Source organism: Pimephales promelas, chromosome 7 (genome assembly GCF_988280905.1).
Source record: "Pimephales promelas chromosome 7, fPimPro1.hap1.1, whole genome shotgun sequence".
Taxonomy (NCBI): Eukaryota; Metazoa; Chordata; class Actinopteri; order Cypriniformes; family Leuciscidae; genus Pimephales; species Pimephales promelas.
The window spans coordinates 388,844-406,422 of NC_142775.1; the positions used below are offsets into that span (position 1 = coordinate 388,844).

The 17,579-nt window shown below is 43.9% G+C and overlaps 1 protein-coding gene across 3 annotated transcripts in view; it reads right to left on the reverse strand.

Annotated features, from left to right (window-relative positions):
* Window positions 1–2,796: 2,796 nt before the first annotated feature.
* Window positions 2,797–17,579, reverse strand: part of LOC148978149 (E3 SUMO-protein ligase RanBP2-like) — a 37,754-nt gene continuing 22,971 nt past the window's right edge. The window contains exons 20-29 of one of the 3 annotated variants that reach the window (XM_089133564.1): window positions 16,289–16,345; window positions 13,169–13,351; window positions 12,856–12,933; window positions 11,980–12,146; window positions 11,783–11,900; window positions 11,333–11,419; window positions 7,848–8,008; window positions 6,726–6,999; window positions 6,032–6,366; window positions 2,797–3,468 (exon numbers count right to left, since the gene is read on the reverse strand). In XM_089133564.1, coding sequence (XP_088989690.1) covers window positions 3,163–3,468; window positions 6,032–6,366; window positions 6,726–6,999; window positions 7,848–8,008; window positions 11,333–11,419; window positions 11,783–11,900; window positions 11,980–12,146; window positions 12,856–12,933; window positions 13,169–13,351; window positions 16,289–16,345 — 1,766 coding nt within the window. In that variant the 3' untranslated portion in view covers window positions 2,797–3,162. Of the gene's footprint in view, window positions 3,469–6,031; window positions 6,367–6,725; window positions 7,000–7,847; window positions 8,009–11,332; window positions 11,423–11,782; window positions 11,901–11,979; window positions 12,147–12,855; window positions 12,934–13,168; window positions 13,352–16,288; window positions 16,346–17,269; window positions 17,348–17,579 lie in introns of all 3 variants that reach the window. The other 2 variants (XM_089133563.1, XM_089133565.1) reach the window with 2 other exon arrangements.

The following is a 17,579-nucleotide window of genomic DNA, read 5'->3' on the forward strand; positions in this document are numbered from 1 at the left end:
CTCAAGAAGTGTCTCTTATGCTGTCAACACCATCAGGTAAAGTATACTCACCTGTGAAATACTCACCTCTGTGTCCTCGTCCTTGAATCCGTGTATGCTGAGACTCTGTATTCCTCCTGAGTTCAACGTGCTTGGCTGCATCTGAAAGAGAAAAGACAAGTATCTCTGAACTGTGTTTTAGATTTTCACTGACAGCCCAAATTTAGCCTTGATTTAGCCTAGACGTCTGGGGTATGTCTTCACAGCTATTAGACGCAAAATTGCTTGCTGAGTTTTCACACGCCACACATCCATTTTCTCACGCAGAGAAAAATCACGTACAAAGAGGACACCGACACCGACACAACTTTTGATATGGAACAAATTGTCAACTCTCAGATTCTGTTCTTATTTTTATGTGATTCGAACAATAAATACCATTTTTATGCTTTTAAATATAAGCGATTGCTGTCACGCCTCAGTTCAAAGGGCACGTGGTACAGTCCCCCCCTTACCCATCAACTAATCTCACTGACAGAATGGAGAAGTTTCAACACATTCAGAGTTGGCCCAGAAAGAAGAAAATATGTCAACAAAGAGGATGTTTAAATTTCCAGAATGTGAATTAAACATGTTCATTAAATCAGTGTTTGTACAGACGGAGGGGAGGAGCAAGATGGCGGAGAGAGCAGTTGTAAAAGTTGCGGGGTCCGACAGAAAAAGTGATTGACATCCAGAGCAGTTCATTTAGATCAACTTTAAAAAAAAAGTCACTGTGAGGTAAACATCTTCTTAAAAGACTTTTTCTGAAAAGAAGCACTAAATAACACACTCGGGATAAATGGCTAACACCCAGGACCAAGCTAACCTCAATGAACATGACTACAGTGTGGATGGGATACGGGAGGCCGTGATGTTTTGACGAGTTTGTTGAAGAAGAGGTGCAGATGGTAAAACCTCGGAGCAACCACACTCCGTTAAAGAGTCCAAACCCAAAGAAACTGAAGAGGAGAGATGAATCAAGAGAAGTAAGCTTACGATATTCACACCGTCACAAAGATCTGAGGAAAGACTGGATGCGACATTGATCAGCACATCCCAAATAATGAAAAAGAGGTGACAGAAAATAAAAATGAAATAATTCAACTCAATAGGCTGACAAAAGAGAACGAGGAGCTGAAGGAGAGATGGAGCGATACGGAAGACGATGGATTCTCAACTTGATTGGTTTACCGGAGAAGGACAACGAGGACACAAGAGAAAGGGTGGTCAGTATTCTCAAAGAGTGACTCCGATATCGGTGGAAAAACTACGACACAATGTTGATACTGTCCATCGTCTGGGAAAGAAAGATGATCATGAGGCCGTGACCGATCATCATGCAGTTCGGCATGCGGACGACGAGGGACGGGATCTGGAGGAGGTCGAGGGACACCAGAGTCCAATTCAGACAAGATCGTGAAGAGCTGTATCCGGCGGGACAGGAGGCCAGACGCTACGGGAACAAAGCGGATTTGAAGGAAGGGTGTGCTAGACGGGAAAGAGCGGAGGCACCTTTCACAGTGTCATCACCTGGATTCAGAAGTTTGATTAAGGGGACTGTTACTGTTAATGACAAAGTTTAATTCTGTGACGGATTGTTCATTCCTGCCTTAAATTCTAGATTTTAAAGCACATTTAAGAGCGTCTGTATTTTGTTTCATTCGTATGTCTATTGTTTTTAGTTCTTTAAACGTTCGAGGTTTAAGAATATCATTAAGCGTAAGACCTTTTTTTTATTTTGTAAGGAAGTCAAAGCCAGCCTTATTTTGTTAAGAGACCCATTCTAACAAGGACGATGAAAAGTTCTGGAAGCAACAATGGGGAGATAATACTTCATATCTCATTCTGCAGGAGTGATGCTTTTATTTTTGAGGTTTATAGGGAAAATTATTGATTATAAAAGTGATGAAGAAGGTCACTGGCTAATGGTTGTGGTGGAAGAATTTGATTTTAAGATGATTTTGATGAATGTTTATGGGTACAATAACAGGTCTCTCAATAGGAATATGATGTTAAAGTTAACAGGGAATGGAGTGCAAATTATGTCACGGATAGCATAATCATGTGTCTGTAGAGTGAGCGCTCGGAGCGGGACACACATAACCTGATTTATACACGGTTGAGCTGGCCGTGTAACAAAGCGGGCATAAGATGGGCACGAGCGCGAGTCCGCGGGCGAATTTAATAACGCGGAGTGTTGTTAACTAATTGATCCATATATAAGGCGCACCAGATTGTAAAGCGCACTGAGTTTTTCCGTTTTTTGAGAAGATTAAATGCTTTTAAGTGCGCCTTATAGTGCGGAAAATACGGTCTGTCTCAAGCAATCCCCTTCTTCACATTCGACACGGTGTCACGCGAAAGGCGAAGCTTGAATTAACGGGTATGTCCCTCTTTGGCTAATGTACTTTCAAGATGGAGGGCAACATGGCGACCGACATTAGAGCCTCTTACCCGTATGTGTTTTCAATGGCATATTATACTCACGACAATACTTTATTACTTGAACGAAGTAAATATACATTGATGAACATATTTTTGAAAGAACAAGTGTTTTTATCTAAGAATAAACTAAAAAAGTTACACAGTGTAGCTTTAATCAATACATATATGGTCAATTTCATGTAGGTCTCATCTATGGAGTAAAGGGGAAAAAGGAATGGATTTAATGAAAATGGTTATACAGCGGTAGCTTAAACACTGGTCACTAGTTTTCTGGAAACCACTTGGCTTCACTTTATCCTGTAGTTATCATCAATAATGACACTGAATAAATAGTGAAAAGCAACCGGCCAGATGTTTATTTATGTTCAGGAGATTGGATTGAGGTACAGCAAAACTGTATTTCAGCTCCATCTAAAACACTGGAGAGAAATGAGCCTTTCAGCCAAAATACACACTCCTAAGAGAGAAAGCAAACCTCGAAAAAGCCCGTAAACTCAATACATATCAAGGTAAATCTGGGGTAAACAAGTTCAAAAAAAGCAACTTTATTTTGCAAAGCATAAATTTTATTGTCAACTAATGCAGTAAAATACAAACAGGACAAAAATAAAACACTGCATGTACACACATTATCTCTCACATTTACACAAAAGTTGAGGGAACAGTTTCCTCCATGAACAGAAGTTTCTCAAACGTTCAGAGCTGTCCACAGTCTGAGATGGTGATGGCTTTAGTGGGTTTGCCGTCCTTCCCGCCCAGCTCTCCTATTCTCTTCACCACATCCATGCCTTCTTTGACGAAGCCGAAAGCCACGTGCTTGAAGTCCAGGTGTTCTGCTTTCTTGAGGGTGATGAAGAACTGCGAGCTGTTGGTGTCTCTGCCGCGGTTGGCCATGGACAGCAGTCCCGGGCCCGTGTGCCTCACGTCGAAGTTCTCGTCCTCAAACTTCCCTCCGTAGATGGACCGTCCTCCCGTCCCGTCCCCGCTGGTGATGTCACCCCCCTGAGAGACAACAGACCAATCAATCACCTTTACTGGTGTGTGTTCACAACCAGACCAAACCACCAGTCATGCACCCAGTCCTGATATATTCTCCATAAATCAGAAGCAGTGTCTGAATATGCGCCCATGACTGCTGACGATCTAACCTATTAGCATAGATCCCGCCCTGAGCGAGCCGCACGTTCACAGGTTCAGGCTTTTAAAGTTTGCGTAGAGAGAAATTACGAGTTTTCTGTTGTGTTAACGGCCCCTAAGGTAATAACTAATGACACCGCTGAAGACTTAAAGGAAACTTGTTTGTGCAAATCATTTTACACCGGACTGCTTCGCAAACAAGGGTCAGTTTGCACAGAAGTGGATTCTGAAAGATAGGTTGACGAGCACCTGTACAACAATTGACAGATATGATGACGGCACATGCTAATCCATAAGCGGAATAAAGTTAACTCCACCAGTACAGTACATAGATTCAGAAAAGTCCTCTTACATTCTAAAGGTCGTCTCTCTCCATCAGTGACCCCGCATCTAATATATAATACTGACAAGATTATTACATTTTGGCTACTGTCAGAGCCCGTCTAACGGAGAGCCTTGGCACTTCCTATAGACCATTTCAAAAGATGTAAACAACACTGGCCCAGAAGCACTTCCTGTTTCAGTTTGTAACCGTTTTCTTTATTTCACATGTAAAGAAAACATCTTAAAGATGTTTGTTTAACTTTTTGATTCAGTTTTAAATGTTCTGTTGGTTCTATTTTATCCCAGCTTTTATGTAGTGTTAAAAAACTGAAACAGGAAGTGCTTCTGGACCAGTGTTGTTTACATCTTGTGAAATGGTCTATTAGCCCCGTTGTGGATCATCTTGGTTGCAGTTCCATTAGATTTCCACTGGAGGTGATCACGGGCGAGAGCAGAATGAATGGGAGTCTATGGGGCTAAACGGCTAAATGTGTCTCTTTCACCTGCTTGTCGTTAAATTAACATAGATTTTATTGTTGATTCCGCAAGTTCAATGTAGATTATAGGCCAAAAGTCGAATGAACAAGTACTTATGTCCTTTTGATTTCTTACAGGTTAGGCTGTTGTTGGCCGGATCACGCTAGCATTCTGCTATTGTGTGACATCATCACAGTTTTGAACGGATTTTTAGAACAGATAAGTGAACTTAAAAATGCAATTTTCAGCTGAGTGTATTATCTTTTGAATGCAACTTTCAAATTACTTGACAAAAAATTACATCCTGAGAAAAGTGGATTTCTGGGGGTGAAACCCCATTGACTCCCATTCATTCTGCACTCGACCGCGAGCGCCCCCGCATGGACAGAGACGCGCTACTGCAGCCAGTCCACAACCCGGAAGTAACCAGCCAGTGCCAATTCTCTTCAATTAGACATTCTCTGGTACTGTGGGTGCTTCTCATTTCTTATTTGTGCATCCTCGTTTCCTTCCCTTGCTTCCTTTCCTTGCGTCTCAGCTCCACCCCCTGTAGGACGCGAGAGAAGGAAGCGAGGAAAGGAAAGGAGGACAGAGGAATCGAATAAAAGCTTTTTTATATCCATTGGAGTACTTGATCACTCGAGCATCACTCCACAGTGTCATCAGCAGAGCTAAAAGGATCTGCCCTTATGATGTTGAAGTTTGGTTATTTAATAAATTCATAATAAATAATAATAAAAATAGGCTATACTGTTGAAATATCTGAGATGTGTGGTTTATATAAACTGCAAAGGTAAAGTATAAATTAAAATGATTGTGACCGATGTGAAGGGGGAGGAGAATTGACACGTGCGTCACGTTTAGTCAATATAACAGTTCCGCGTAGGATGCACCTGTGTATCCTCGCTTATGACTCCTCAGGAAGCCTCCTATCTCCTCGATCCTCGACTCCTCACGGTGCAATTAGAGAATTGAGATGTCCTTCAAGATGGCTGAGCTCGATCGGTTTCCGGGTCATAGGAAGGAGGACGGAGGAGCGAGGAGACGAGGAGGGATATTGAGAAGCACCCTGTGAGATTCTCCAGGTTTGAGTATCTGAAGCCCGAGCTGTACAGGCTCCGCCCTCTTCTGGAAAGGGGGCGTAGAGCAGAAGCTCATTTGCATTTAAAGGGCCACACGAAAACCTTTCACACCCAAATTGAAAATATCTAATAAATTATCTGTGGGGTCTCTAGAACTGAGACTTCAGACAGATACTGTGGACACCTGAGTCTTATACTGTATTACATAAAAGGGGGATAATAGGTCCCCTTTAAAATCAAAGAAAAAAAGTGTTTATGAAAAATCCTAAACAATAAAATGACAATAAAACCCACAATTTCAAAAAAGTCCCCGTTCAAATAACGCAATGAATGATGCAGACTCGCTCTCTGACAGTAGATGGCGCTAATGAAACAGAGAAATGCCCTGGTAAACAACATTATGATTCTTGTTTTTTCATCCCCAAATTTAAGAACGGTTGAAACGATAACTTAGACTTTTCTTTCACATTTAATGCGAACATATTTAAGGCCACAAAAAGGCTTATGTTCTGAGTTTAAGGAGACATGCAGTGTTGCGGCCTCACCTGACACATGAAGTCGGGGACGATCCTGTGGAAGACGGAGCTGTGGAAACCGAAGCCCTTCTCGCCCGTGCACAGAGCCCGGAAGTTCTCCGCCGTTTTGGGAACGATGTGAGCGAACAGCTCCATGACGATTCTCCCAGCCGGCTCGCCATCGACGGCCATGTTGAAGAACACCACGGGGTTGGAGTCTCGAGAATGGGCCTCGGCCACGGACACCTGAGCGCAGTCGGCCCGCGACATGAAGCTCTGGCAGTCGACGAACGCTCGTCTGAAGGACTCGGCCAGCTCGGGAGTCTTGAACTTGGCCGCGAGCTGCTCAACCTTCCCGTCTCCCTCTGTTAGTGGGAACACACACACGTGAACAACACTGCACAGCAGTTTCCACTAGGGCTGAGTTTTATTCATTAAAAAAATGGCAGTTTGCCGTTGTGTGTTCGAGTAGTTTATTACGCGTCTGCTATCAAACCATTTCAAAAGTTAATACACTTTAAAAAGTGAAGTCATTTCAAAAGTGGTTTATATTTGCCCATTGCACTCGCTTGCGCCCTCTTGTGGGCACAGGAGACAATACAGTAGTTTCCCCTGTAACATGAAGTGTTGCCTAAAGAATTCAAATTTAGCCAAACTTTAAGAAAGAAACTCAAGTTTCGCTCATCAGCCCTAGTGTCCAGCGGGTGCGGTGCGAGGGCTGTACCGGAGTGGTCGGTGGCGGTCCACACCAGTGCGTTGGCCGAGGTGTTCATGGGCTTGAGCTCCATGCTCTGGCTGATGGTGTGGTTGGCACAGACCTTCAGCACCTGCTCGCGTCTCATCAGCACACGGTAGCACTTCTTGACGGGGTGGAAGAGGATCTTGATGTCTCCCACACCGCGCTCTTTCCACTGGTTGAGCTCGCGGTCCCAGCGGTAGAGTTTAGTCCTTTCTTTGAACAGGATATCCTCGTCCTCCTCGCCAGACTTCACCTCCACCTGCAGGAGTCACATCACGTCACGTCAGCTCCCTGTGTAAATACCCATCTCTCTTACCGCTGTCACATGCTCAAACACAGGCTCTGACCAAAACACACTTTTATAAATGTTGAAACTCAACCATTTTTAAGAAAAGGGATGAGAAAATTATATTCCTGTTCATTTAAATGAATTTATGATTTAGATTTTTAGAAACTGTAAATGGCGGTTCCCATCTGTGATGGTAATTATGTTTCTGTCAAGAAATCTTATGCTTTTTTTACCTAGAATACTGTAAGCATTAGAGAGCACACACACACATGTAACGTGAAATCTGTGTCATTCACACTCGTAGCCGGATGGGCCCTCCAGTCCAATAAATCTAATAAAATATCTGGGCAAAGTCATCCAGCGATCGCCGTAGAAGAATAAAACACAGATAGAGATCTACCGACTGACGAAACATGAAAACAAGCTGGAGTGTGACAATATAAGGCTCATCTGTGTTCAAGCCATCTCGGGTATTTTAAAGTATGTTTATAATCGTTATAGCCTTTAGAGTACAATAATATATCATAATTCTGCCTCAGTCTAAGACATGAAGTCCCGTTAGACCGGTTATTTCCAACACTCGACTGACGTTATGAAGTGAAGCGGGTCATTCAGTGTTCTCATTGGTTGGTCAACAGGTTTGTAAAGAGAGATGCAGGTTCTGAGTGACTCAAACTCTCAGCGCTTGTGGAGATGGAGCATCTACTGCAAACTGACCCATCCACTGATCTCAGAGCTGCGCTTCGTCATGAAACACTGATTTCATAATTGCACTTATCGTTTGGCCCTTGATTAACCTCACACACACACACACTCACCTCTGGCAAGGACACGATCGGCTCAAAGTGGATGTCCTCATTACGGGGAGATTCGTCATCACTGCCCTCTTCTCCTTCATCGTGTGCTTCTCCTCCTTCAGTTCGCACGGGTGCATTACCGAAGACCGCGGCTCCGGCGTTTGACCAAGAAAAATTAGCATCTACAGAAATAAACGTCAGAAAAAAAAGTGAGAATTTTCACAAATGCCCGTATCGGCGAGTATCCTCGTGAAAAGACAGCACGTGTAGTTTCAGGATACTGGATCCGGGCATTGAGTCTTTAATGGCGGACAGCATCAGGAATATTAGGCTGCTGTCACTAGGGTTATTCAACAACACAAAAACTAAATACACCCACTGCTCTAGACTGAATAACTTTACAACTAAAAAAACATTTTATATTTCATTCATACAGTGAAGACTATGCAGTGTTATTATACATTTGATACTTTGATAAAGGTTTGGTTAAGGGTAGATGAGAGACACCTCTCACTGTGGGAAACACCTCTTGCTTGGACCTCCATGAAGCCCTAAACACAATCACACCGACTGAGACGAAGCCCCGCACCGTCCCGTATGAACACCAGCGCCGGCCCAAACAGCACAGCTCTCCGAGGGGAGGATAATGGGCTCTCTGGTGAGATCTCACTCGTCAAGGTTATACCCATAAAGCTTGGGAATATAAGCTGGATGTGGGGGCAAGATAACCCTGGGAAATGTGTGTGTGAACCTGATACACGCAGGGTTAAAGGAAATGCCTGTACCCGCATCAGAGGTCAGGGCGAGCAGTAACGACGTCTATGACATCATCTTCATATCCTGCTCAAATGGGCCTTCCAGGAGCAGGGACAGATCCCAAACTGGGAACATAGGTCTGATAACGCACAGCATTCATAAATATACTTATGATAGGATGCTTATCTACTGTCACACCATTAAAACCCATGTGACATGATGAAATGGCTGCAATCGTAGAGAAAGCCTTCCCGTCCTCCAGTATCGCCTGACAATGTACGGCATCTTTGACCCAGAGGTCTCTCGCTGAGGAAGACACCACGGATGTGAATGCAGGAGTTGAGCCATCTCTGCGGTCTATGGCCTTCCTGGCAATAATGGAGGCCTAATTCTGGACGGAGTGGGAGGATGAGGTGTACTGGTGGCCAGGGATGTGCTAATGCGTCTCCAGTGAGAAGAACAGGCATGAAGACTTCTGGAAAGGATTCCCCGTCTGTTAGTATAAGGACCCACTGTTGTGTTGATGACCAGACGCGCACAACAACTCTTTATTTGCAGGAGGAAGTGTTTGAGGGCCAGGTATACTGCAAGGAGCTTCACTATGCATTACTTTGGTTATGTCCATTCTCCATTATCGCTGCCCAACCCTGAAAGGACGTTCTGGTGGTGACCACCTTGCAGTCTGAAATCACTCCCATTATCACCTCTTTACTGTTACTACATGCATTTACTCCAGTAATAACAGTAAATTATACATTGTCACAAGTAACTAACCCTAAACCAAACCCTAACTCTAAAGTAAGTGAGTACAACACACTACGTCTCAATGAAGTAACCATAGGACGCTATTTTGGGCCATCGCTACAGTTTATATGGGATGGGGCGGGGCTTCCCGGAGCACTGGCCTGATAGGTGTTTGTATAGGAGGATCTTTGTTGACATCATTGTACGCATGCGCGAGTCGTTGGGTGGCAAGAAAACAATAGAATGGCCGGCTGTAAAGATGCGACAAGCACTTTCAAGAGAGTTAGCCGGCAAAATCCACAATATATAAGCACTTTAATATCTGACGACCGGAGGAGGTTTGGAGAGAAGCTCAAAATTTGTATTGGTGTCAAAACCGACGCCCATATGTGATTTGGGATGTCAAAAAACGTCGGTCCGACTCGCCCGTGTCTTGGCCACTATAATCTGCTGGGGATACATTTATTCTAATTTAATAGAAACCCCTGGACCCTTCACTCATGACAGATTAAAGGCTTTCAGAAGTCGGGAGGCCTATGATTATTTTGTTTCTCGAAAAGTTGTGCCGATCTTTTCTGCCAAACAGAAAGCAGTGATAGTGCTAAAAGCAACATGACATCATGACTTTTGCTTAAACATACACGCCACTTTCAAATCAAGTGGTGTGTTATCTTTATGCATTTTGAGCTATGCGTGTATGTCTCTGCCGTTAAATGAAGCGAAACGAAGCAAAATGTAGATCTGCATCTGGGGAGCGATATTTTGTCCTAGGATGGTACCGTTAGGGGAAGACTCATAAATGGTATTAGCCACAGTGACGGGTAGGGTTAGGGACGGGGTTGGGGTAGGTCATATTTATATACAGTAATGTAACGTTAAGTCAATGGTGTTCATAAACATGCTGAAAAGCGATTAGGCGTGTTGGAAATACGAATCGGCGTGTTATACATGCGCCATTTCATGAGATCAGTCTAAAGCCCTATGGTTAAAGCAGAGGTAAAGTTAGAGTCACAGCGTGATTCGCATCTCTCGTGGGTGATCGCAGAACGGAGAAATAATCACTGCTCACTGCAAAGCCGGGTAAGTCTTCATTGACCAGTGTTATTATTTATTTATTAAAATGAAAAACTTTTTATCAGGCCCCCAACAAGCCGTACAATCGAGCACACAGCAAGAGTGAACCATCCTCGTCTCTAAATCCTCCTCCAAACGTGCAAAACAATCAAATTACAGGCATCTAGCGGGATTTCTTGCCACACGATTCCCATGATGCAACGCGACAAACGTAAACAATGACGTCACAAAAGATCCTCCTATAGGGATTCATGTATGACCACACAAGAGGCGTTTCCCATAGTGAGATGGAGCGAGCCGACCGAAAAGCGAGAACCTTTTCACTGTTTATTTCATTTGTCTGTTCTATTATATTTATTCGTACTTACTTGTAATTGGATTATTTGTCCTTATTTTATTACTTACTGATTACTTTCTTTTATAAAGGTTACATTTACATTAGGCTAGTAGTTTTTGCTGTAATATCAAAACTGGAAAAGAGAATTGTGATATTTCACGGGCATCTAAACATCTGAAAAGCAGTCTAGTAGAAAAGATCCTGAGTCCTGCTGGAGCAGCTCTACATTTGTGGTGAGCACAAGACAAATGAAAGTGTCGGTATCAGTGCAGAATGAACTGAAATATACTGTATTATTGAAAACACAGGGCTGAGAGCAGCAGTTCACACAGACACACCCAGAAACCTCAGACAGTGTGTGTGTGTGTGTGTGTGTGTGTCCTGTGCTCTGGCTGGTGCTACAGCTTCATGCTAGATCTCTCATTCTCACTAAGGAATAGTTTCCCGCCATCATGATTTTATCATTTTTCACTCAGCCCTGCTAGAAAACTCAACAGAAAGAATTGTAAATTTGACTGCACTTTATTATTAAAAATAAAATCTATTGACGCAGACACATTGGTTAAACGCTGGTTAAAATGTAAACAGAACTCACCTTTTTTGCCAAAAGCAAATTCTCCTGCAGTCTTTGCCAAGTCTCCAAATGAAAACGCACTCTCAGATGCGAATGCAAAAGGAAGACCTGCTGGAGAAGAGCAAAGACGTCAGACGATACCAAAGGCAAATGCTGGTCGAGTTTGACTGAACGTCCCTGTCCTTCACTCTCTGACCTCGGCTGGACTTCATTCACATGTCATTCTAATAATAAATGTTCCTTATATTTGGATTCAAACACTTAAAACCAAAGAAGTTACTGTATTTCATTGTCTTATCGTCGTGTCAGTGTGTTTTTCATTCAGTGAGATCTGCTCTCTCGTTATAATCAATGAAAGACGAATCTCTTATTCATATCGTGTTAGCTCTGTGTGTTATGATGACAGCATTCGTGAGAGTTCAGCAGACATCACTGTGATTGGCTCTCTTTATAGGAGGAGGACACGTGTACCTGCAGTGGAGCTGGACTCGCTCTCGCTGCTCCTCTTCGTGGAGAGGTCAATGGGGTCAACGCTGCCGTCCACGGGAGGCTCTTCCGCTGCTGCATCATGGGAAGGCTCCGGCTTCACCTGTGTGTCCAGAACAAGACACGAGTCAAACCGGTGCTGCTAATCACGTCTCATGTCAGTGTTCAGAAAGTCCTCTGACCTGAGCGTGCTGCAGTGTGTGTAGCTCTGCGCTGACGTCGTCGGGTCGCTCGGAGTCGGAGTCGCTGCTGACGTCACACAGGAAGGTGGGCGGCAGCTTCAGGCGTCTGGCTCTCTGCTCCTCGTCTGCAGTCGGCTTCTTCTCCCACACTAGTGTGACCTCAGAGTCTGCAAACACACACTCTCCTTCAGAGTCTGCAAACACACACACTCCATCAGAGTCTGCACACACACATTCGCTCTCAGCACTGAAAGTAGAGTGTTTTAACCCCTGGGGTCGCCGTCACGCTGGCGCATTAGCCTCACTTTTTTCTTATCAGTGCGAAAGAGACTTAAATAATTCTGTCGATTTTTGTCATCCATAAGTGTTATATGTCATTCAAAACTGTTAAAAGTCTACTTCCATTGGTGTACACTCATAATAAAAACAAAAGGTAGTGATTTTCATAAAATAAATCAACTAAACGATGTGCGACCTGCCGTCTCTCGCAGTGTGAAGAGAACGAACAAACTCAACATGAGAGAGATGTCTTTACAAAGCTTGAAGTGTTCATTTTTAAATATAAATCTAAAACAAATATCCTCCGTTTAAGTAATGCGTATGAAAGCAACGAGAGGTCCAGTATCTCGAGCATCTGCTCATTATCTCTAATTATGAATATACAGTGCAGTTTAAATCTTTGCAAATAAATATCTTGTGTAAATTTTTTTAATTCCTTTAGTGGCCAGTGTGTGAGTGCACGATTCTTGGGTGAGGGGGCGTGGTCAATGGGAAATCAGCCGTAGGCCACGCCCCCTACCCCTGTGGAAATAGGCCTGCAACCACAGCTGGAAAAACTCCTCAGCTGGAGGAAACACTGTAATGCACGTCACCTACCGTGATCTGACGGCCCTTCAGCTCCGTCCGGATACAGCTTTCCTTTCAGATTCCTCACTGCGGTTTCAAAATCTTCATCTGTGCAACACAGAGAGAGAAAACACACGTGATGATTAACCACACGGTCGAGGACCAGACACCTGCACACTGATCTGCCAATCTTTCTGTACAGCCGTTTCTGAGTTTAACAGCTAATTAAACAAGCACAGATCCTGGTAGTCCTGAGCTGTTCTCAGAGCACATCTTCAGACATGTGCTTTACAGGAACAGGTGACAGAAACCAGACTATATTTAAATACAGTGTAGATCTTACCATCGTCGTCATCGTCACTGACGTATCCTGGGACGTTTTTGTAACAGAAGAAGGCAGGAGGAAGCATCAGTCTGGCGGCCAGTTCTGCCTGCTCTCTCGTCGGCTTATGCTCAAATATGATCTCAACATCATCGTCTTCATCACACACGTCCAGAGCGTTCTTCTGTTCTGACCCAGGCGAAACTGTCAACAAGAATAATTTCAGCTAATGCAACAGTTCAACACAAAGTTTGGCACATCACGACTGAGGCATTAAGAATCAAGTCTTTTACAAATCTGAAACTGAAGAGCATGTAGCAGAAAACCCCTCATACGTCTCATCTAGCGTCTGCGGCGACCACACACATTTCACACCAAACAGAACAATAATAAAGACACACACATGCAAACACTCATGCTCCCTATCAGACTGTGTGGAAAAAAAAAATGTAATCCATAAATTTCTTCTTAACGGCTCAATTACATTCAACTCTGAACCATAAACTGAATCAAGGTATCAACGTCTCAATGCAACGGAAGCAGCATCATATTTCCTTCCATATTGTGATCTATGCCAAAATTTGATCAGATTATTAGAAAATAACAGAAGTAGGGCGCCGGTGCTATTCACTGCTTGTTGATTGGATTTTGAGATGTGGGCGTGGCTCTCGAGAGTATGCAGATGAGACAGAGCTGATTGGAGAAGACCTGCGTACGTCACCAGAGCAAAGACTGATGGAGCCAATTCTGCATGAACTGATCAAATCTATAACTTAAATGCAATGCATCTGAAAAGTAAAGAAGGTATATATATTAGGCACAACTCTTTAGCTTGACTAAAAAGCGGAAACACAGTGATCCATCATTAACTTAGAGAGGGAACATATGAAGCACGTAAACTCAAGAGAGGGAACATATGAAGCACGCAAACTACAACTTAAGAATGAGGTTGGCAGCAACAACTGCTAAACAGGTTTAGTGAAATCAAATCTCAGCACAGCATGCAGATCCACACACGATTTGTTAGCTGGTTAGAAGACTCACAACCTCCAACTAGTACTCTAAGCTGAAAGAATACTTCAGTTGTCTGTTTGCTATCTGAGCATGTGATGGGAATTGAGTGTGCTTACTGCTAACCAGTGTGTTCACAAGGTACAAGTCAAGAAGTGTTTGTCCTGAAGTTTTGAAAGAGTACAGAAGATGACTCCTGGTCAGTGGAGTTTACTCAGTCCATGTCCCCCCAAAAAAACAGGGGCATATAGCCCCAGATAACATAGCTCCTAGGGTCATTCGGGCACTCAAACCCCTCCACCATGTTAAAGTAGCAGTTCAAGGAGGGAAACATCTGGTAGGGTCTCCCAAGGCAAACAGGTCCTACGGGTCAGACTAAGAGCAGTTCAAAAATCCCTTATGATGTAAAAAAACAGGCTTGGGCTGTTGAACCCAAGCCTCACATGGCTTGGGCTCTGGAACCACACTCCTTGAGAGAGGATGGAGTCTTCACCACTCTGAAGTTGACCATGGTGAGAAGCAATGGGCTGGTGTGGGTTTGCTTATAGCCCCCAAGCTCAGCCGCCATGTGTTGGAGTTTAACGCTGTGAACGAGATGGTCGTTTCCCTGCGCCTACGGGTCGGGGATAGGTCTCTCACTGTCGTGTGTGCCTACGGGCCAAATGGCAGTGCAGAGTACCCGGCCTTCTTTGGGGTCTCTGGGAGGGGTACTGGAAAGTGCTCCGACTGGGGACTCCGTTGTTCTACTGGGGGACTTCAACGCTCATGCGGGCAACGACAGTGACACCTGGAGGGGCGTGATTGGGAGGAACTGTTCGGTCTGTTGTGGTGAAGAAGGAGCTGAGCCGTAAGGCAAAGCTCTCAATTTACCGGTCAATCTACATTCCTACTCTCACCTATGGTCATGAGCTTTGGGTCATGACCGAAAGGACAAGATCCCGGATACAGGCGGCCGAAATGAACTTTCTCCGCAGGGTGGCTGGGCGATCCCTTAGAGATGGGGTGAGAAGCTCAGTCACTCGGGAGGAGCTCAGAGTAGAGCCGCTGCTCGTCCACATCGAGAGGGGTCAGTTGAGGTGGCTCGGGCATCTGTTCCGGATGCCTCCTGGACGCCTCCCCGGGGAGGCGTTCCGGGCACGTCCCACTGGGAGGAGACCCGGGGGAAGACCTCGGACACGCTGGAGAGACTATGTCTCCTGGCTGGCCTGGGAACGCCTCTGCATCCCCCGGAAGTGCTGGAGGAAGGGAAGTCTGGGCATCTCTGCTTAGACTGCTGCCCCCGCAACCCAGTCCCGGACATGCGGAAGAAGATGGATGTATATTCATGTTTATACCGGCAGTATTGTGCCTGCTATTCACTTTCACACTGTTGCTAAAATGTTACTTTGCAAACTCTTCATATCACAGACCTGCAAATTAAACATGCAACAACTGTTCAGTCAAAACGTGTAAATTAATTAGGTTATTTACTATTGTGTATGTGCGTTATATTTTAAGCTTTATGAGCTGGATCCTGGTATCTGTAAAAAGTTGATGACTAGATTCACTTAATATCTTTAAAGGTGTGTAAAACATCTGCATTTACACATCAGTGCCTGTATTGGGTGCTTTTGCAAAACGTTAATGTAAGAAACTTTATGATGACGGCTATAATTATTATGATTTAAATAAAGTAATTTGTAATCATAACTTCAGTTATACGTGTTTATCAGCCTGGATAATAGAATCAATCAATTTGAGCATGGCATGGTTGTTGGTGCCAGACAGGCGGGTCTGAGTATTTCACAATCTGCTCAGTTACTGGGATTTTCACGCACAACCATTTCTAGGGTTTACAAAGAATGGTGTGAAAAGGGAAAAACATCCAGTATGGGTCAGTCCTGTGGGTGAAAATGCCTTGTTGATGCTAGAGGTCAGAGGAGAATGGGCCGACTGATTCAAGCTGATAGAAGAGCAACTTTGACTGAAATAACCACTCGTTACAACCGAGGTATGCAGCAAAGCATTTGTGAAGAAGCCACAACACACACAACCTTGAGGCGGATGGGCTACAACAGCAGAAGACCCCAACGGGTACCACTCATCTCCACTACACATAGGAAAAAGAGGCTACAATTTGCAAGAGCTCACCAAAATTGGAGAGTTGAAGACTGGAAAAATGTTGCCTGGTCTGATGAGTCTCGATTTCTGTTGAGACATTCAGATGGTAGAGTCAGAATTTGGCGTAAACAGAATGTGAACATCCATCATGCCTTGCTGCCACTGTGCAGGCTGGTGGTGGTGGTGTAATGGTGTAATGGATGTTTTCTTGACACACTTTAGGCCCCTTAGTGCCAATTGGGCATTGTTTAAATGCCTCGGCCCACCTGAGCATTGTTTCAGACCATGTCCATACCTTTATGGCCACCATGTACCCATCCTCTGATGGCTACTTCCAGCAGGATAATGCACCATGTCACAAAGCTGGAATCATTTCAAATTGGTTTCTTGAATATGACAATAAGTTCACTGTACTAAAATAGCCCCCACAGTCACCAGATCTCAACCCAATAGACCATCTTTGGGATGTGGTGGAACGGGACCTTCGTGCCCTGGATGTGCATCCCACAAATCTTCATCAACTGCAAGATGCTATCTTATCAATATGGGCTAACGTTTCTAAAGAATGCTTTCAGCACCTTGTTGAATCAATGCCACATAGAATTAAGGCACTGAAGGTGAAAGGGAGGGTCAAACACTATTAGTATGGTGTTCCTAATAATCCTTTAGTTGAGTGTTAGCCAAGACAAAAAAAAAAAAAACTTGCAACACCACATCCCAATAACAACACCTGTTGGTGTCACATTTCAAAATGGGAAAATAACTTTACAAGACATTCCCTGCTGAATACTTAAAAGACTTTGAAGCCACTGGTCCACTTTAATTGTAAATTATACTAAAGTTTCAAACAAACAGCTAAAGGTTAGCCAATTTCAGAACCATGCAAACATTTTAAATGAGGCCAAGAAAACAATGTTTAAATTATCACATCATTCAGTCGAGGTCAGGTCTCCCGGCTCATGCCAGTCAGTAAGAACTCTGTGTGCCACAGTAAACTGTGACCTGAAATACCTTGGGCTTCAAACTGGGTGGCTGATGTGCAGCTCCAAAATGCCATTGGATTATTTTTGAAAAGCCTAAAATCCAAACCTAAAAAAAAGTTGTTAAAGATTTTTTTTATTCTTGTCAGGGACTTGAATTTATCTCAGTTACTGAGCGGATGGTAAAAATCAGTCTCTATACAACAGAAACATGGGCTTAATGACATCAGCTGTAAAGTAGATATTTCAGAGGCAACAGATTTCAAGGACATTTTTTTCTTCTTGGGAAAACATACACCAATGAACAGTGTCCAATGAGATCATAAACTTGTAAATAAACC